Genomic DNA, 22,264 nt, shown 5'->3' with positions numbered 1-22,264 from the left:
AACAGCCAATGGCGCCACTGCTGTGTTTCAGCCAATCAGGACGGAGAATCTCAGACGGCAGAGACACTCGCTGGATAGACACTCTGATAGATATCGCTGGATAGAGATGAAGCGCAGTTAAGCATTAGGAGGGCTCAGGGGGGCTGCTGCACACAGAAGGCTTTTTATCCTAATATATTAAGATAAAAAAACCTTCTGCCTTTGCAACTTCTTTAACGCCTTCACGCCGACCATACGCAAATATGTGGCCCCACTGAACGGGCTTTTTTTTCCATGGAGCCACATATTTGCATATCTTCTCACCGAGAGCTCCGGGCCCCATTCTAACGATTGGGACCTGGACCATCTGATTCCGGGTCACCTGATCACAGAGATTGCCTCTACCCATGTTATCTGTCTCTGTGAATGGATAAGACGGATACATTGTATTTTTCTCTGTCCTTCCAGAGATGGGGAAAAAAAAGGTGTGTGCAGAAAATAATAAAAAAAAAGTAACTAGATCAAAGTTTAAGCTAGGTCAGCCCCGGGGTTAGTGTTTGGGTCAAGGTCAGTATTTTTTAGACATGATTTTTTTTTTTTTTTTTTAAATAATTAGCATCAGTGTTGATGTGTTTTAGGTAGGATAAAAAAAAAAAAAAAAAAATGCGCACTATTGTTTCTGGGCTGTACTAAAGGGTACAAACAACAACTAACATACACATATGGTATTGCTGCAATTGTCCGGAGTAGGACAATTTATTTTGGGTTGTTCTTTGGGGGTAGGTTATGGTAGTAGCAAGAACTAAAAAGTTAATTTAAAGAAGTTTTTTTTTTTCAATTTTGCAAAGGGGTAAGGGGGCGTGGTTAAACACAACCTGGGTTTCCTCATACCTATAAAATATGCTTTGATTGAGGAAGGATCATTATAGCATAGGGAAGGCAGGAAGAATCACTATGGCACATGGATGGCAAAAAGGCAGGAAGAATCACTATGGCACATGGAAGGCAAAAAGGCAGGAAGAATCACTATGGCCCGTGGAAGGATCACTATGGCCCGTGGAAGAATCACTATGGCCCATGGAAGGATCACTATGGCCCGTGGAAGGATCACTATGGCCCGTGGAAGGATCACTATGGCCCGTGGAAGGATCACTATGGCCCGTGGAAGGATCACTATGGCCCGTGGAAGGATCACTATGGCCCGTGGAAGGATCACTATGGCCCGTGGAAGGATCACTATGGCCCGTGGAAGGATCACTATGGCCCGTGGAAGGATCACTATGGCCCGTGGAAGGCAGGAAGGATCACTATGGAGAGAGGAGAGAGTTCAGTCACCTGAAAAAATTAAATATTGGAGATAAAAAAAAAAAAAAAAAAAGGAGAGGAGAAAAGAAAAAATAAGTAAAAATAAAGCCACAGCCAATCACAGTTAGAAACACGCCCCTAGGACACACTTAACCCCTCCCTCTCCAATACAGTTAACTCCTTCACTGCCAGTGTCATTTTTACAGCAACAGTGCATATGTATAGCACTGATTACTGTAGTAATGTCACTGGTAACCCCAAAAGTGTCAAAAATGTCAGTCAAGGGTCCGATCTGTCTGCCCCAATGTCGCAGTCCCGCAAAAAAAAAAAAAAAAAAAAAAAAAAAATCGCAGATCGCCGCCATTACGCGTTAAAAAAAAAAAAACAACAACAAAAATGACAAAAATCTTTCCCTTTGTTAGTAAACGCAACAACTTTTGCGCAAACCAATCAAAATACGCTTTTTGCGATTTTTTTTACCAAACATATGGTAAAAAAAAAAAAATTGGCCTAAAATGTTAAAAAAGTTTGATTTTTACATTTTTTTGGGGAATTTCATATAAAAAAAGTGAAAAATATTGTTATTTTTGCAAAATTGACGCTCTTTTTTTGTTTATAGCGCATGATCAAAAAATCGCACAAGTGATCAAATACCACCAAAAGAAAGCTCTGTTTGTGGGGAAAAAAAGGATGCCAAATTCGTTTAGGTACAGCGTCGCACGACCGCGCAATTGTCCGTTAAAGTCATGCAGTGCCGAATCGCAAAATAGGCCCTGGTCAGGAAGGGGGTAAAATCTTCCGGGGCTTAAGTGGCAGAACAATAGGCAAAACTAATTTTTCATTTTCGATAGAGTAAGGGCGGGTTAGAACCCCTGCAAGTTTATTTTTTTTGCCATCTGTGTCTCATTTGGGAGATTTAGACCAAGGTATTGAGTTTTAACAGGAAAAAACAACAAAAAGACTGGTACAATGACATAGCCAATTAAACATGGATATGTTATACGGATATAATCAATCATTAACAATGACATGGTGTCATTGTAGAAAAAGAAAATAAAAAAAAATGTGGCATGAAATCAACAAAAGGAGGAATGTCCCAAAAAAAAAAAAAAAAAAAAAAGCTTAGGCAATGGGTGCTCAACCTGTGGCCCTCCAGCTGTTGCAGAACTACAATTCCCATCATGCCTCTGCCTTTGGGAGTCATGCTTGTAACTGTTCAGCCTTGCAATGCCTCATGGGACTTGTAGTTCGGCAACAGACGGAGGGCCACAGGTTGAGCACCCATGGCTTTAGGACATAAGCAGTCTGGATATGTGAGAAGAGAATAAACCAAGTATTTCTGCAAACAAAAAAAAAAAGGGGGGGGGGGGGGGCGGCAAGCAAATGGGCTTGGTAGGTGAAAAGACAAAGAACAAAAAAGAAAAAAGAATATAGCAAGAAGGGGAGATAATAGATCGGAGCGGAAAGAGCAGAGAGGGGAGAATACAGAAACCCAGATTGGTTCTCGTCTTATAAAGACGACTCTCAGGGGAACCCGAGGAGTCAATTAGTACATCCATAAAAGCGAACAACCATCATATGGGTACCGGCAGATTAGGCCGGAGGGGCAACATTCAACGAGGGTCAACCAAGAAGGCACAAATAATAAAATCAGCGCAATCTTACGTGAATAAATAACTACACCTCAATGGCCGCATGCATTCAGTATCTTCACTCCACACAAATGACAAACCAAATAAATAAATAATGCAACGCCAAAGGTCCAATAAATAGTGAATAAATTAATCACATACAATAAATCAGTAAAACCAAGAAGGCACAGAACTGGGGTGAGTCCATAAACATTATCCAGGCCAGCTCATTGGGGAGATTTCCTCTCCCTTCCCCCTCTATAGATAAAACAGGAGGAAATCCTTGCAAATTAAAGTAGAGTTCCGGCCTATTTTTCAACTTTACTGATTCCTGGAGTGCTCGCTATGCACTCAACAATTGGGCATTTTCAATTTGTTTCGGGGGTCCCTTACCTTATTTTCAGGGCATTTTTGATTGTACTTCCTCCTTCTCCCCCCTCTGTGGCCACAGCCACCGACATCACTTCCGCCTTTGCATTGCATCCTGGGAGCTGTTTGTCATCACTCCCAGGAGGCTGGAATCAGGAAGAACTCCCAGAATACTCCCTGGAATCAGGAAGAAGGACACCGCAGATTACACTGCGGCTTCAGGTGCCCACATCCAAGATGGCCGCGCCCAGACAGCGTTTTTAAAAGTAAGATTTTGGCTAAAATCCAATACTGTACACCTTGTAAGTATGAGAATAGCGGTTCTGTAAGGCTGCATTCACACTTGAGCGTAGCGTTTTTTACCGCGATTTTACCGCGATTTTTACCGCGATTTTTACCGCGATTTTTTCAGGCGTTTTTCATTGACATCTATCAAAAACGCTGGTAATCAGCCCAAAAAGAAGCTCATGTACTTTTTTCAGCTACAGGCGTTTTGCAAAACGCTCAGATGTGAACAGGGGCCATTTAAATGAATGGGGTTTTACTTGTTGGGCGTTTTGGAAGCGTTTCTTTTGAGCGTTTTTGGAGCTGAAAACGCCCAGGTGTGAATGGAGCCTAAAGGGCGATGGATTAGTATTATAGGGGTATTTTTAGTTAAAAAAGGTATTTGAGGCCGGAACTCCGCTTTAAGAAAATATCTTGGTGACCCACAGGCCACCAGAACTAGTCCAATTGGAAGGTTTCCTCTCTACTAATTTTCAGAGGACAACCCAAAATTTGGGATATTCTTTTACTTTCAATGACAATGGTAAACAAAACAAAAAGAGAGGATGAATCTCCCTAACGGGGATGGGGTACCAATAAAAACCTGACAGGTATTCAAATCCACCTCCACTTTGTCCCAAACTAACAAAGATTTGCCTTTAGTTGTACTTTAAATGTCTATCCTAGAATGTAATTTGGTTCAATCATGTCACATAAATAAAGGCATCCTCAGTAAATTACATATAAAGAAAAAGAGAAAACTCCATAAAATGGCAAATCACCACCAGAATCTGTGACAGTTAAAGCCTTCATGCAGCCAAATTCCGGAACAGAAACAGCAAGTAAAAATACATTTAGTAAGTAGGTGTCCCCGATTCCTCTTTTTAGTTAAAATCTTCCATTGCCCCGCCCTCCAACCCCACCACAATTTTCTGGTGTGGTGGAGGTTAATACAACTAAGTGGCTGTCACAGGCACTCATCAAGAGAGTCTGATTATACCCAACCTTTCCGCCCTGCTCCTCCATTTATAGAAGACATACTACAGCTTTGATGAATGAAATAGGATCTATGAATAGAGGGGGCTGAGCTATGAATAACCGGCCAGTCCTCCATTCATAGATTGTGTTATTCATAGAAGCTGTAGTAGGGCTTCTATGAATGGAGTAGCTGGGCAGAAGGGATGGGCATAGTTGGACGCTCTTGATGAGCCTGTGGCAGCTCCCTAGGGGAGCAAAGGAGCCTAAAAAAACAGGAAACAGCACAAGGGATACATTCAGACTAAGTTATGTTCCTTCTGCTGATTTTTCTGTTTTTAATCTTAGCTGCACTAAGGCTTTAAACAGCAGGAAGTCATAAACAAATGATTTACTTTACCTATATCTGTACTTCACATCAAATACTGTTGAGTCTTCATCTTCAAAGTTGTCCTCGTTTAGAGGGGCCATTTCTACGCGCTCAGCGGGTGTTGTTATGATGTCATATTTCCGTGTTTTCCGTATCCTTTTACCAGACCTAGAAAGAAATAAGTAAAAAGCTTAGACAGTGCAAATACAAAAGTTATATAAAACTGGTATAAAGTGATCTATTTGTTAAGAACTCCCTTGTTTGGGGGGGAAAAAAAACTGGTAAAAAAAATGCATACCCAACCAAATGTTTAACTTTTGCAATTTTGATAAATTCTCCCCATCTTGTGGAGCGCATCCCACTAGGATAAATATTTAATTTGGAACTAAACCCATCAATTTAAGTTACATTCCGGCACGTGTCAGGAATGTGAGAGCCGGTTCACATAGGCGCGACACGACTTGCCGGGGCGACCTGTGAAGTCGCGGTGCGCAGCTCGCACCGTGACCTCGGAGCGGCATGCACCTTTTTTTAATCATTGAAGTCAATGCAGGTCGCCCCAAAGTAGCTCATGACCCTTTTTCTAAGTCGGAGCGACTTGTGTCGCTCCTATTAGAATGGGTCCTGTGCTAATCTATGGCAGGCGACCCGTGGCGACTTGTCGCCTGACAAGTCGCCCCAGTGTGAACCGGCTCCAAGAGTCACATTGGTTGTGCTCTCAACTAAACTCTCAAGCCATGAGCTGGCTGGTATCATAACTGATCACACGTGCAGCATCATGACAGTTGAAGATCAAACAGAGGCCAAGATGGCAGCTTCCTTGGCTGAAAATGTTAGGAGGACACTTGCCGACCAGCGATGTACAAGTAAGCAGCTGGATTGCAAGACATATCATTTTTAGCTGACAATTCTAAGGTTGGTAAAAGTAATCCAAGTGGCTAAAGAGCTGCTAGATTACTTTTTGGAAGTCGTAGTCTCCCAACCACTGCCTTTACCCAGTTCTCCAGAGCGATTGGGGAACCCAGCAAGATTGTGACCAGTGGCATCTGGCTCCTGAGACACAATGAAAGGAACAGATGTCATCCTTCCCACTGTGTGAAGTCAGAAATCGACATGGTCTCATGTAGAGAAGCCACTACCATCTTGTACATGCATCATCTTGATTCGATCTGATGCTTTGGAAGGCAGATCTCTCCATAAAAAGGACCTGTCACAGCCCATAAACAGCATCCCTTGTGATAGAAAAAGAAAGTGCTAAAAAAACAGTGTAAAAAAAAAAAAAAAATTAAATAATACAATTTAAAAAAAAAAATTAAAGCGCCTTCATCCCCACTGTGCTCGCATGCAAATTTGAACACGAGAGTCAGTCCTGCATGCAATGTAAATGGCGTTCGCACCACAAATGTAAGGTATCGCAGCAAATGTCAGAGTAGTTAAATGATTCTACCTCCAGACCTTCTGTGTAACTCTAAACTGGTAATCTGTAAAGGCTTTTAAGGCATTGCCTAGGGAGGAGTACTGTACTTTGGCACCATTCCACGAGCGTACGCAGTTTTAAAGTGTTACATGTTTGGTATCTATTTCCTCAGCGTAACATCATCTTATCTATATTACCAGAAAATTGGGTATGAGCAGGGCTTCACAAATTTGCCTGAAATCTAGGAGCCAGCTAAAAAAGTTAGGAGCAAGTTTTTTTTTTTTTTAAACTAACAACCAAGCTTTATTTAAAAAAAAAAAACTGATACTAAATTTACACATAAATACGACTAGAACCCCGCTCTCCTCTATAGGGCAATCGGATGGAAACAGACCATCTGTCTGTTTCCATCCGATGCCATCTGACCCGATCCATGGGATGGATAGAAAATAGAACCTCTTTCTGTTTTTGGCAGATGGCGGCAGAGTTGTATAAAGTACTCAAAACCCATACTTGACTAAAAGTACAAGTGCTCGATCAAAAAGTGACTTGAGTAGAAGTACTAAAGTATTCAACATTTTTTGTACTTAAGTATTGCAAGTAGTTTTTTTTTAAATTTTGCTACTCAAGTACTGAAAGTAAAAGTACAAGTACTGTGTTATGTAGTTATTAAAGAAAGAAGTCAAAAGTTTGAACATCATCTTGTTTTTTATTATTTCAAATGCAGCTTTTATGTATACATACAGTAGCATTTATTTTCGTATGCGCTGATAATACACATGTTTTGAGCTTCATGAAACCTGCCATCTACTGTTCTGGCAGTGGTAATTTTTATAATTGTAACGAGTAACTATGCAGCACAAAAAAAAAATATCGGAGTAGAAGTATTGAAATCATTGAAAAAATGTAGTGAAGTAAAGGGAAGTAGGAGAAAAAAAATTCTACTCCAGGAAAGTACAGATACCGCCTTTCGGTACTTAAGTACAGTAGTGAAGTAGTTCTATACATCTCTGGATGGCGGCAGATTACCGCTCCATAGAGGAGACTGAAGGGTCCGATCAGGTCTGCCTGAGAAACTGACAGGCGGACCTGATCAGACAGCCCGTGTGAAAGGGGCCTTCGGCTGTGTGGCTGTGGCATTGCAGGGAGATGATAAAAAAATATTATATATATATATATATATATATTATATATATATATATATATATATATATATATATATATATATATATACACATATGTTTTTTTTTTTTTCAATGATTGAAAAAAAAATAAAAAATTAAAAATTATCTCCCTGTCCACTTACCTTTAAGCAAAGGTAAGTGGACAGGGAGATGAAGCCTGCAAAAACTTCCATCTCATCTCCTCTTGGGAAGGAGATGGGCAGGCATTGAGAACAGGCAGTGGAAACAGTCATTAGTGACTGCTTGTGAAACTCCCGGCCACCACAAGAGGGTGCAAGTTCCCCGTTGGAAGCTTCTCTCATCTCACAGAAGGCGGCCGAAAAGCCAGGGCCTCAATTTTACGACGGCGCGGTAGTCCGTGCACTCGGGGAGGAGGTGGGGGCGCAAAAGGGACAGGACACCTCCTGCAGGGCCCCCCAGGCGCCAGGTCGCTAATTCTAGTCGCCAACGCGACCTGGCGCCCGGGGTTTGTGGAGCCCTGGGTATGAATGTTTGTGTGCACTACAATTCAATAAAGTGCATTTTCTCTGTGTGACATAAAAGATTGCAACACTCTTTATATTCTCTAGGGCAGTGGTTCTCAATCCCTGTCCTTAGGACCCACTAACAGGCCAGATTTTAAGTATTACCTTGGGGAGATGCAGACTCAAGAATACTGCAATCACTGAGCAGCAAAGTATATCGCCTGTGATGCATTTCAGTTATCTTGCAAACCTGGCCTGTTAGTGGGCCCTGAGGACAGGAGTTGAGAACCACTGCTCTAGGGTCTCTGCTAAAAATCTCCCGCTATTATTAGACACAGCAGGAGCCAGCCTGCTGGAACCGGCAGCCGCGATTGCAGCCGGCCTCCCGCAATTGTCCAGGAGACTGACCGGACGGCTATCTGCCTATGTAAACAAGTACTAGTAATCAGGAACACTGATCTCTCTTACTGCAGTCAGTCAAGTCCCAGTACAGTCCTTACTCCTTAGGAACACACTTAACCCCTTGATTGCCCCTAATGTTAACCCCTTCCCTGCCAGTGTCATTTATACACTAACTGTGCATATTATTTAGCAATGATCACTGTATTGGTGTCACTGGTCCCCAAAAAGTGTCACTTGGTGTCAGATTTGTCCGTCGCAATCCCGCTAAATAAAACGCTGATCGCCGCCATTACTAAAAAAAAAAAAAATTCTATAAATCTATCCCATAGTTTTTAGACGCTATAAATTTGCGCAAACCAATTATTATACACTTTTTAGGATTTTTAACAAAAATATGTAGCAGAATACAAATTGGCCTAAACTGATAACGAAATTTGATTTACATTTTTTTACTGGGAATGTTTTATAGCAGAAAGTAAAAAATAGTATTTTTTTTTTCAAAACTTTTAGTCTTTTTTTGCTTATAGCGCAAAAAATAAAAAGCGCAGAGGTGATCAAATACCACCAAAAGAAAGCTCCATTTGCGGTAAAAAAAATCAATTGCATTTGGGTATATTGTCGCACCACCGTGCGATTGTTAAAGCAACGCAGTGCTGTATTGCAAAAAAATAGCCTGGTCATTAAGGGGGTAAAACCTTTCGGGGCTGAAGTGGTTAATATTTACCACAGTTGGATCTCCGCAAACATTTACTACATCCTCTATACCTGATTTTTGGAGCTTAAGATCCTTTCCACTGAAAAGAAGGAATAGGATGGCCAACCCCAGAGAATTCACCGTTCGCTTCCATACTTTACAAAGGGACATTTTGTCAAGTCAGATTAATGTTGCAGAGTAATAAAAACTTTCCAGGAGTCACCATCATGAATCATTTTCTGCTTCTGTGCATCTGATCTCTGAAAAAGCCCAGGAGAGGTAAAGAAGACCTGTCAGGACAGAAACACATGGACTGCCAATGCCAAACCCCTGACCCACAATAAGCATTTAACCCAGGTTCACACAGAGGCCACTCTGAAATTGTGCGAGTTCAGCTGAACTCGGACAATTTCCAACCGGAATTTCAGTCCAACTTCGAGGGACATTTCAGATATCTGTGCGGGTTCCTGCAGATGTCTATTGCCCCCCCCCCCCCCCCCCAAATTCGCCAAAAGAAGTACAGAAACTAGTTTTGGGAATCGGTACGGCGCCACACCGATTCGGACGGTGCAATTGCCGGCTATTGGCTCCAATTTGACATGTGATTTGACGTCAGATCAGACCAATGTGAACGTGGGCTCAAACAGAAAAGTTAGTCTGTAGTGAGGACTCTGTATCTGCATACCTGGGGTCAGTGACTCAAAGTATTTAGGTCTGAGAATCATTACGATATATACAGTGTGGCTGAGCGTTGCCCTGCCAGGGTCTAGAAAGCGATCGTGACCCAGAATTCTCAACCAGGCAGGTTGAGGGGCTCCAGGGGAGCTTGTAAAATAAAGAGGAAACTGGCTTTTCAGTTTCCTCTGTTTTAAAAAGTCCAGTTTGGGATCTGGAGATTTCAAAGTGATTAGGGTGGGATGAAATCTCCAATCCTGGGTCCAGCTATTCAGTAAAGCCAGCATACTAATTGGTCAGGTGTGTGCTGGGCTTTTAACCACTTAAGCCCCGGAAGATTTTACCCCCATTCCGACCAGGGGGTATTTTGCGATTCGGCACTGCGTGACTTTAACGGACAATTGCGCGGTCGTGCGACGCTGTACCTAAACGAATTTGACGTCCTTTTTTTCCACAAACAGAGCTTTCTTTTAGCGGTATTTGATCACCTGTGCGATTTTTTGATCACGCGCTATAAACAAAAAAAGAGCGTCAATTTTGCAAAAATAGCAATATTTTTCACATTTTTTTATATGAAATTCCCCCCAAAAAAAATGTAAAAATCTAAATTTTTTAACATTTTCGGCCAATTTGTTTTATGCTACCTATGTTTGGTAAAAAAAAAAAAAAAAAAAAAAAAAAAAAAAAAAATCGCAAAAAGCGTATTTTGATTGGTTTGCGCAAAAGTTATCGCGTTTACTAACAAAGGGAAAGATTGTCATTTTTTTTTTTTAACGCGTAATGGCGGCGATCGGCGATTTTTTTGCGGTACTGCGACATTGCGGCGGACAGATCGGACCCTTGACTGACATTTTTGACACTTTTGGGGTTACCAGTGACATTTCTACAGTAATCAGTGCTATACATATGCACTGTTACTGTAAAAATACACTGGTAGTGAAGGGGTTAACTTTATTTGGGAGGGAGGGGCTGTGTGTGTCCCTAGGGGCGTGCTTTCTACTGTGATTGGCTGTGGCTTGAGCTGTAAGGACACTGATCAACGGTCCTACATAGTAGATCCATGTGATCAGTGTCTTTACAGCGAGGAGAATGACAGGCAGCTTGTTTACACAAGCTGCCTGACATTCTCCCTCTCCCCCGCCGATCACCGAGTGGCCGGCGGACATCGGGTCCGCTGGTCACATGCGCGGGGGGGGGGGGGGTCCGTGACCACGCGGGAGCGGGGGCGCGCGCTCGCTCCCTAGACCCTCACAAGCAAGCAACGTAGCCCTACGTTAGTTTACCTGTGAGGGGCTGACCGCCGACGTAGATAGTCGTGCGGCGGTCGGCAAGTGGTTAATAATGACCTGATCATGGTTTTGGGCTCCACCCCGGCAGACAGGAGGTATGGCCCAGGAGTCAGGAGGGCTCCACATGGGAGTCAGTGCAGCAGGAGGCTGCACACGTGTACACCAGGCATGTCCAACCTGCGGCCCGGAACTGCAGGCAATGCGGCCCACTGCCCCCTGACCATTTTCTTTTTTTGCTGGGGAGGAAGGAAGTTGGGTCGGGGGCACGGCCACAGCAGCTTCCAACTAACGGTAGGCAGAGGCTGCCTCAGAGGGGAGGGGAGCATGTGCAGTGTTTCGGACTCCTACCACCATGACCACTTCAAATCACTGAAGTAGTCATGGTGGTTAGAGTGTTCCTTTATTATCTCTCAGAAGAAGTAAACCTCTGTATACTGATTGCATTTCATTAGATCATCTTCTAGTTGTGTTAAATTAGTGCTGGGAGATGGGGCGCAGCGGCATTTTAGTACTTCTATACCTTAACTATAGTATATATTTTATATGCGGCCCGAGAAAATTTCTCTACACTCAATGTGGCCCAGAGAAGCCAAAAGGTTGGACACCCATGGTGTACACCCTATTGCCCGGGTCCTCAATAGGCGGACTCCGGGCCGCGTCCGGACCCAGGCGCGCTTAGCTCTGGACCGCGGCGGTCTGTCTGTGCTGAAGCTGCTGCCTATTCCTTTTCACCCAACCGCCGCCCTGCCCGTCGCCCAGCATTCACAGCGGAGGAGGAACTTATTCCTCCTCGCGCCTAAGCACCCCCGCCGCGCTGCATTCCGGGAGTTGTAGTCTGTGGACACTGAGCTGAGGGAAGCCGGGCTTCGGCGGCAGGTGGTGAAGAGACATCTGCTCGGTGGCTAGGTGCATGGGCGTCTGAGAGCTCATCTCCTTGCCAAGCAGAAAGACCGGGACCTACCACATCGAAGAGGGTCACTCCAAACTCACATCCTGACCATCCCTGCATCCCCGACCGACCACCGATCATGCCACCTTAGAGGAAGGGGGTTTCTTTTCTCTACACTACAGCAACTAGGAAGACAAGTAAGTGCGGGAATGCTTGAATGTAAAATAAATCTATAATTTTATCTATACAGAACTACAGAAATGTTTTTAAAAAGAATAATGTATTTCACCTGCATATCCACTGAAAATATACAGCAAAAAATAGTTTGTACTACTGTAAACCATAAAAATGAAGTCTCACTGCATTTTTAAAGAATTATTTTCATATAATATAATGAAAATAATTCTTTAAAAATGCAGTGAGACTTCATTTTTATGGTTTACAGTAGTACAAACTATTTTTTGCTGTATATTTTCAGTGGATATGCAGGTGAAATACATTAATCTTTTCAAAAACATTTCTGTAGTTCTGTATAGTTAAAATTATAGATTTATTTTACATGCACATATATATTTGTTTTCCATCATTGCCGCCACAATGGCTGAAATTATAAATCAGGCTGACGGGAAGAATAGCTAAAAGACACAAAATTTTGTTTGCAGTCTCTCTCTATCTATGGATCAAACATCATATTTCACATATTGGTTGTGTATTTGTTAGGTCATTTTTTTGTGTATAGTTCAAAAGTTTTGGGGGAATGCCTTTTGTTGTTGGCGTTCTGTATTTGGAATTTGACGGTCAGTTTTCCGGACCTCGGACTGAATGGAAAATTGGTAAGTGGACCTTTCAAGTTTACATTTGAGTACCCCTGCCCTATTGGGTGAGCGAAGTCTGTAGGAAACAGACAAGAGCCTGGAGTTTAAAGCCAGAGCAGTAGCACTGCAAGTACAAGCCAAGAGGGCTGAATGTTATTTATGGCAAAGGGGAAGAAATGCTGAAAACCCGAAAGAGAAACCTACGGTATGTTTGTGTTTTTCATGAAATCCCTTTTTAATAAAAATGGGCAAGAAAAAGCCCTTAAAAGACAAGCGAGTGGCGGTTTTCTTAAAGCGGAGTTCCGGCCACAAAATCGACATAATCGATTTTGGGCCATCCGCTTGCTTTTGGTCACCTGAAAAAGAAATGGATAGTTACGATTTTTTTTTTTTTTTTTTGTTTACTTACCTTGTTATTGAAGAAAATATACTCACCTTTCTTCCACTTCCTCGCTCTGTGGCCGCGGCCCGCACCGTCACTTCCTCTTTGCATTGATTCCTGGGAGCTGAACGTCTTCACTCCCAGGAGTCAATGCGCCTGCACCGGCCCCGCTCGTCACTTCCGGTGCGGGCGCTAATTCCCTGCTAAACCGCTTCTGGGCATGCCCAGAAGATGTGGAGGGATGACACGCCCACACCGGAAGTGACGAGTGGGCCGGTGCAGACGCATTCTGGGAGAAGAGGACATGGAAGAGGACGCAGAAGAGGACGCGCTGGCTTCAGCTGCCCACATCCGAGATGGCAGCGCTGGGGAAGAAATTTTCAAGGTAAGTATTTCTTCTAAAAAGGTAAGTGCGACCCGGGACAGTACAGAGGCTATCAATTGTGGAATGTACTATCCCTGACTGTCCCGGGGGTATTTTTATTGAAAAAACATTTTCGTGGCCGGAACTCCGCAATGCTCTACTGAACTGAAATTTAATGTGGATAAGTGCAAGATAATGCACCTGGGGCGTAAAAGCCCAAGGGCAGAATATAGAATATTTGACACAGTCCTGACCTCAGTATCTGAGGAAAGGGATTTAGGAGTAATTATTTCAGAAGACTTAAAGGTGGGAAGACAATGTAATAGAGCAGCATGAAATGCCAGCAGAATGCTTGGATGTATAGGGAGAGGTATAAGCAGTAGAAAGAGAGAAGTGCTTATGCCGCTGTACAGAACACTGGTGAGACCTCACTTGGAGTATTGTGCGCAGTACTGGAGGCCATATCTCCAGAAGGATATAGATACTCTAGAGAGAGTTCAGAGAAGAGCTACTAAACTAGTACATGGATTGCAGGAAAAAACTTACTAGGAAAGGTTAAAGGACCTTAACATGTATAGCTTGGAAGAAAGAAGAGACAGAGGGGATATGATAGAAACTTTTAAATACATAAAGGGAATCAACTCGGTAAAGGAAGAGAGCATATTTAAAAGAAGAAAAACTACCACAAGAGGACACAGTTTTAAATTAGAGGGGCAAAGGTTTAAAAGTAATATGAGGAAGTATTACTTTACTGAGAGAGTAGTGGATGCATGGAATAACCTTCCTGCAGAAGTGGTAGCTGCAAATACAGTGAAGGAGTTTAAGCATGCATGGGATAGGCATAAGGCTATCCTTCATATAAGATAGGGCCAGGGACTATTCATAGGATTCAGATATATTGGGCAGACTAGATGGGCCAAATGGTTCTTATCTGCCGACACATTCTATGTTTCTATGTTTCTATGTTTCTCTACCTTTGATGCTAGTCCTCACAATTTATGGTAAAGGAGAAGAAATGCTGAAAACCCCTGCGAGGGAAACCTATGTTTGTGTTTTTCCAAAATTTCTTTTAATAAAAATGGGCAAGAAAACCCCTTAAAAGACAAGCGAGTGGCGGTGTTCTTAGAACGCTCTACCTTTGATGCTAGTCCTCACAACAGGTAATTGCCATTTTTCACAAGGAGGCCAACAAATACGAGACAGACCAGTTCTTTCACAAATTTACTAGTAACCCCTTTCTTTTCTAATGACAATGCAATTGCTTATAGAATGTGTATATGTAACATTTTTTTTTTTCTCCTTACAGCATTAAACAGCTTCAAAATATTACCCCCCAAATTTTGGGGTATTGCCAGAGAAAGTGGTATACGATTTGCATTTTGGTAGCTTGATTTTGTTATTTTTTAATCGGTTTCATTTATTCTATATAGCAATTTAATATGATGGTATGGTTTATTAGAATATAGTATTAACAATTTAATTTGGTAATAATTGCGGTTATTGGTAATTTTATTATGGCATCTTTTTTCCATTCATTATTGTGATTTTGTGCTGTCTCCATTGAATATAACTGTATTTTAATAATTTCCCTTTGGGATTAATAAAGTATTCTAAATCGGTGTTGGATGTCTGGATTATATCCGTTTAGATTTTTTTTCCCAAGTGTTTTAAAAATGATTTAAACAAATGAAAGTGGCATGGACACGATTGGACCCTTAACCTAATATTTTGTTGCACAACCTTTAAAGGCAATCAAGAGCTCAATGAGACTTCTGCAACTGCCAATAGGTAGTTTGGCTCACTCTTCTTGAGCAAACTGCTCTGGTAGTCTCGGGTTTGAAGGGTTACGTTGAAGGGTACCTTCTCTAGATTGCATGTTTTAGGTGGGGTACTAGAAAATTTTTCTTGTATGTGAACAGAATGATTTCCGTTGAATATGTACGGTTTTCGTACAAGAAGATTTGGATACAAAAGGCTGAACATGATCAGCAACAATTAAAAAAAGCCTTTGACGTAACATAATTTTCGTACAATTAGTACCATCTTTAGTTTCAACCTGCTGTGAATTGTCGGGAAAATCGGACAATCATTAATTTGATTTTCTTATAGTGTGCACAGGGCTTTAGGTATTTCCATAGAGGTTTGATAGAATTCACATCAAGGCTCATGGAAGATCACTTCACAATACAGTAGTCCAATACTTTGTTGTTAGCCATTTAAGGATGCTTTTGTGTGTTTTGGGTTATCATCCAGTTGAAGGACCCATAACCTGCGACTGAAACAGAGCTTTCTGACACGGGGCAATACGTTTTGCTCCAGATTTCCTTGATAGTCTTGAGATTTAATTGTGCCCTGCACAGATTTAAGGCACCCTCCAAACATAACCAAACCTCCACCATGTTTCACAGTAGGTACAGTGTTCTTTTCTTTGAAGCTTCTTTTTTTTCACTGAACATCGAGCTGATGTGATTCACCAAAGAGCTCCAGTTTAAACACATTTATCCAATGGACATTCTCCTAGAAGCATGGCAGACAGTCAGTGTGTACTTTAACGAATTCCAGTCTGGCTTTTTAATGTTAGCTTTCTTTTAACAGTGGAGGCCTCCTGGGTCTTCTTCCTTTAAGCCTACAGTCAATCTATGACAAACTAAAGGCATGCAAGTATGTGTGGCAATTGCTTTCATTTCATCGTTCAGAAGGAATAAAGCCTTGTTTCAATGAGCTGTAAAGGTACCAACAAATCTGCCCATGCCTGTAGATTTACAGTGGCTAAAAGGGTCACCGCAAAAGCCTGGAAAACCCACTTTATGCCAATCTCTGAGCTTAAAAACCGTATAACTGATACAATAATCTGCCATTCAGTCAGACTTGATAGATACATTCTAAAAAAACAAATTGACAACCTACGGTGGACCACTATATTTTGATGTCCTTTAAAGTGGGTTTCCAGTCATCTGTTCAAAAATTCAAAGTCAGATGCTACAAAAACTTTAGCTTCTAACTTTAATTAATTGGACACTCACCTGCCCCAGGATCCAGCGATGCCCTCACCAGGCTTCGGTCTCTGGATCCAGCATACTAAATGTGGGCAGCTGGCTGTGACTGCTTGTGGCTTCACAGCCAGCTGCTCACGTGCATGAGCGAGCTGCATTCCGCAATTTGATTGGCTGCGGAGGAGGGAGGGGCCCAAACTTCCACTCGGATCACTGTGGTGTTGACAGGTATCCGCTCCCCACAAAATAAAAAAAATCTCCCAAAATGTTGAGGGGGAGGAGGGAGGAGGAGGAAGAAGAGCGGAACTTCCCCTTTTTGGCTAAAGTTCCAGACCAGAAGGATGTGCCACCCTTAATGACCAGGCCATTTTTTGCGATTCGGCACTGCATTAAATGAAAAATTGCGCGGCCGTGCGACACTACCGAAAAAATTTTACTTTTTATAGAGAGCTTTATTTTGGTGTTATTTGATCACCTCTGCGATTTTTCTTTTTTGCACTATAAACAAAAAACATAGAGACAATTCTGAAAAAAATATATATATATTTTTTTCACATTCTTTCACATATTCCCCCCCAATTTTTTTTTTACATTTTTCATCCTTTTAGTCCCCATTCACACTAGTGCGACTTGTCAGGCGACCTGGTCGCCTGACAAGTCGCGGTGGGTCGCCTGCCATTGATTAGCACAGGACCCGTTCTAATAGGAGCGACAAGTCGCTCCGACTTAGAAAAAGAGTCCTGTACTACTTTGGGGCGACCTGGAGGCGACTTGCATGGACTTCAATGATCTGAAGTCCCTGCATGTCGCGACGAGGTCGTGGTGCACCGCGACTTCACAGGTCGCCCCACCAAGTCGTGTCGCCCCTGTATGAATGGGCTCTTAGGCCGATTTGTATTCTGCTACATATTTTTGGTTAAAAAAAAAAAAAAAAATCCCAATAAGCCTATTTCGATTGGTTTGCACAAAAGTTATCGCGTCTACAAACTAGGGGAAAGATTTGTCATTTTTATTTATTTTTTACTAGTAATGGTGGTGATCTACCATTTGTAGCGGGACTGCGACATTGCGGCGGACAGATCGGACACCTGACACTTTTGGGGGGACCAGTGACATTACTACAGTAATCAGTGCTAAAAATATGCACTGTTACTGCAATAATGACACTGGTGGGGAAGAGGTTAACCTAGTGGTGATCAAAGGGTTAAGTGTGAGCCTAGGGGAGTGTTTTTCTAACTGTATGGGGGAGGGACTTGTGAAATGATCATAGAGAGCTGTGATCCTATATAGAAGGATCACAGGCGCTCTGTGATCATTCCAGAGAGAAGAACGGTCAGCTGTGTTTACAACAGCTGACTGGTGTTCTCTCTCAGCGGGGAGTGATCGCGGGTGCCCAGCGGCAATTACTGCCGTCGGTCCTGTGGATCGGCATCCCCGCTGCCTAGTGGGGGCGGGAGCACGCCGCAGCTGGTGCGCGCTCCCCTTCAGCACCGTGCATGCAACCAACATAGGGCTAGGTCATTTCGCGCAGCTGAGCCAGCCTGCTGCAGTAAAACTGCGGCGGGTGTTCAGCAAGTGGTTAACTCCAAATCCCTGACTGAATCTTGAACAGTGGTTGGAACATCTTGCTGCCCTTCTCAGAGGGTGTCACTACCAGACGGCCCCAACTACTCATTCTAGCCGACAGCTTGTTACACTCACCTACACAGAACCCTTAAGCTTTATACACCCACACAAGACAATTGAAGTACTACCTGCAACTGAACAAACCTACTACTTTTTTTTACATGTTGGATTAAAGTGTTACTAAACCCACAACAGTAAAATCAGTCTGTATATGCAGTGAAGCATGCTGGTTATACTCACTGTGGAAACTAAGGGGTTAATCCTGCACATTGTGTTGGATACTGCCTTCTCTGATACTCCCCTTCTTCCACTGTCCCCAATCCATCCCATGATAGGACAGAGCCTTTGGAGTCACTCTGCATATGCTCAGTTTTGTGTGTATTGCTAAATAATTTTTTTTCTGGTTTTGGAAGAATGCATGTGACCAGCACAGGGCCAATCAGCACTGTCCAGGCAGAGGGCCAAGGGTCCTGCAGCCTCATAGGACAGTCAGTAAGCTCCTCTTACAAGCTTTACCAAACACCAATAGAAGTCGCAAGACTGCTACATACTGCTGATGGGAAACTGTATTTAGCAGTTTTTATTTACTAAAATAATTGCATTTTTTTGTTCTGTGTACTGAGGGAGACCAGATATAGTGAATGCAGGCTCCTGGGTGGAGTAACACTTTAACATCATTGTCAATGCATGCCAACCCTGTTAGGGTGAGATTTCCTAATAAATGGCACTTTGATTGCATAATGCGGTTTCATTCTCAGCAATCATTTTGGAATTGTTTATACAGTCATGTCCTATATACACCTTTACTGGAAAATCAGTTTGAAAATCAAATAAAATAAATCGAATGAAAAAGTAGAATGGGACTTCAGCATTTTAACAGTATTATCTGCAGTTGCAGTTGGATGTGAAAATATGAATTCCCATTTTAGGCCATTTACAAAGCTGGTAAATCTTATACACAAAAATGATTTTTATTAGTCTGCAAAAACCCAATTTAGACACAGTTACATTTTAGGAAGACATCCAGCCCCTTCCCGAAAAAAGAAATGTCCTCATTTAGAAAAGGCAGACAGTGCTGCATTTATGAAGAAATGACAAGAATGTCCCATTGTTTTAAACTTAAAGCACTTTATTCATTGGTTATCAAATAAAAATGACATCAATTCAGGAAAGGGAAAGGTGAAATCAGAGATCTAATAAGGCAACAGGAAAAGTCAGGGGCGAATAAACAACGAAAATGAGAGTGTCACTAAAAAGTGACTGTGTCATCAGGAATCCATAACAGGATGAAGGTGTGTCCGAGAATCTGTAACAATGGACTTTTCCTGGGTTTGATCTTTTGATTCCTTTGTATACATACAGTGCCTTGAAAAAGTATCCCTTCTTCTTGCAATTTTCCACATTTTGTCATGTTAAAACCAAAAACATACATTTTATAGGTATTTTATGTGATGGACCAGAGATGGTGAACCTTGGCACCCAGGTGTTTTGGAACTACATTTCCCATGATGCTCTACTACACTGCAAAGTGCATGAGCATCATGGGAAATGTATTTCCAAAACATCTGGGGTGCCAAGGTTCGCCATCACTATGATAGACCAACACAAATTGGCACATAATTGGGAAGTGGAAGGAAAATGATAAATAGTTTTCAAAATATTTTACAAATACCGTATATACTCGCGTATAAGTCGACCTGAATATAAGCCGAGATCCCTAATTTTACCACAAAAAAGTGGGAAAACGTATTGACTCGAGTATAAGCCTAGGGAGGGAAATGCAGCAGCTACTGGACCCAACTGGACCACCACGGGACACAAAACAGGGGCTGCGGGCATGGTACAGGAGATGGCACAGGTCCTAGTAAGGGCATGGCACAGGTCAGGGCACAGGTCATGGTACAGGCATGGTACAGGTCATGGTAAAGGCATGGCACAGGTCATGGTACAGGCATGGCACAGGTCATGGTACAGGTCATGGTACAGGCATGGCACAGGTCATGGTACAGTAAGTACAGGCATGGCACAGGTCATGGTACAGGCATGGCACAAGTCATGGTACAGGCATGGCACAAGTCATGGTACAGGAGATGGTATAGGCATGGCACAGGTGATGGTATAGGCATGGCACAGTAGGTACAGGCATGGCACAGTAAGTACAGGCATGGCACAGTAAGTACAGGCATGGCACAGTAAGTACAGGCATGGCACAGGAGATGCAGTGCTGCGGGCATGGTACAGGAGAATGTCCTGTACCATGCCCACAGCACTGCATGAGGAAATGCAGGGGCTGTGGAGGGGGTCTCACTTACCTGTCAGTGAGGCGCTTTCGATTTAAAAATCGTGCCGCCAGGCGCCAATACTACGTCACCGCAAATGCGCCGCCGATGCTCGGGAAAGCCCGAACACATTCGGCTATTCCCGGGCATGCGGCACATGCGCAGTGACACATCGGCGCCATTTTTAAAAACACAGTGAAGCCAGTGATTTGAGTATAAGCCGAGGAGGGCATTTTCAGCATGAAAAAACATGCTGAAAAACTCGGCTTATACTCGAGTATATATGGTAAATATGTGAAAAGTGTGGTGTGCATTTGTATTCTCCCCCCTGAGCCAATACTTTGTAGAACCGCCTTTCTCTGCAATTACAGCTGCAAGTCTTTTTGGGGATGTCTCTACCAGCTTTGTACATCTAGAGAGTGACATTTCTGCCAATTCTTCTTTGCAAAATAGCTCAATCTCTGTCAGATTGGAGGAGGAGCGCCTGAACAGCAATTGCAAGTCTTGCCACAGATTCTCAATTGGATTAAGGTCCGAACTTTGACTGGACCATTCTAACACATGAATATGCTTTCATCTAAACCAGGGATCCTCAAACTACGGCCCTCCAGCTGTTGACTACATATCCCATGGGGCATTGTAAAACTCTGACATTCACACACATGACTAGGCATGATGGGAATTGTAGTTCCTGAACAACTGGAGGGCCATAGCTTGCAGACCCTGAGCTAAAACATTCCATTGTAGCTCTGGCTGTATGCTTAGGGTTGTTGTCCTGCTGGAAGGTGAACCTCCACCCCACTCTCAAGTCTTTTGCAGACTTCAACAGGTTTTTCTTCTAAGATTGCCCTGTATTTGGCTTGATACACCTTCCAATAAACTCTGACCAGCTTCCCTGTCCCTGCTGAAGAAAAGCAGCCCCACAACATGATGCTGCCACCACCATGTTTCACAGTGGGGATGGGTGTTCAGGGTGATGTGCAGTTTTAGTTTTCCGCCACACCTAGTGTTTTGCTTTTAGGCCAAAAAGTTCAATTTTGGTCTCATCTGACCAGAACACCTTCTTCCACATTTGCTGTGCCCCCAAATGGCTTCTCGTAATCTGTAAACGGGACTTCTTATGGCTTTCACTTGCTTCTTCTTGCCACTCTTCCATAAAGGCCAGATTTGTGGAGTGTCCAACTATTAGTTGTTCTGTGGACAGATTCTCCCACCTGAGTTGTGGATCTCTGCAGCTCCTCCAGAGTTCCCATGAATAATGCTCTCCTTGCCTAGCCAGTCAGTCATACTGTTTTCCATTTTCGGATGATGGATTGAACAGTGCTCCATGAGATGTTCAAAGCTCAGGATATTTTTTTATAACCTAATCCTGCTTTAAAACTTCTCTACAACTTTATCCCTGACCTTTCCGATGTGTTCCTTGGCCTTCATGATGCGGTTTGTTCACCAAGGTTCTCCAACAAACCTCTGAGGGCTTCACAGAACAGCTGTATTTATACGGAGAATAAATTACACACAGGTGGACTCTATTTACTAATTAGGTGACTTCTAAAGGCAATTGGTTCGACTACATTTTAGTTAGGGGTATCAGAGTGAAGAGGGCTAAATACAAATACACGCCCTACTTTTCAGAGATTTGTAAAAAATGTTGAAAACCATTTATCATTTTCCTTCCACTTCACAATTATGTGCCACTTTGTGTTGGTCTATCACATAAAATCCTAATAAAATACATTTTCGTTTTTGGTTAACTTTCAAGGGTATGAATACTTTTTCAAGGCACTGTGTGTATATATACAGAGACTTGCATTGCAAGTGCATCATATACACATTAAAAGAGAACTCCAGGTATGAATATTTTTACAGGTACATCGGTCCAGCTTGGACTAATGTAACTA

General features: G+C 42.7%; 1 protein-coding gene across 1 annotated transcript in view; it reads right to left on the bottom strand.

Annotated features, from left to right (window-relative positions):
- Nucleotides 1-4,919: 4,919 nt before the first annotated feature.
- Nucleotides 4,920-22,264, bottom strand: part of FAM174B (family with sequence similarity 174 member B) — a gene marked incomplete at its 3' end in the record, with an annotated part of 78,671 nt that continues 61,326 nt past the window's right edge. The window contains exon 2 of the mRNA XM_082252660.1: nucleotides 4,920-5,061. Coding sequence (XP_082108786.1) covers nucleotides 4,920-5,061 — 142 coding nt within the window. The remainder of the gene's footprint in view (nucleotides 5,062-22,264) is intronic.

This window comes from Pelophylax lessonae (genome assembly GCF_965119305.1).
Source record: "Pelophylax lessonae genome assembly, chromosome: 4".
NCBI classification, from domain to species: Eukaryota; Metazoa; Chordata; class Amphibia; order Anura; family Ranidae; genus Pelophylax; species Pelophylax lessonae.
This window is presented reverse-complemented; position numbering and strand designations above follow the sequence as displayed.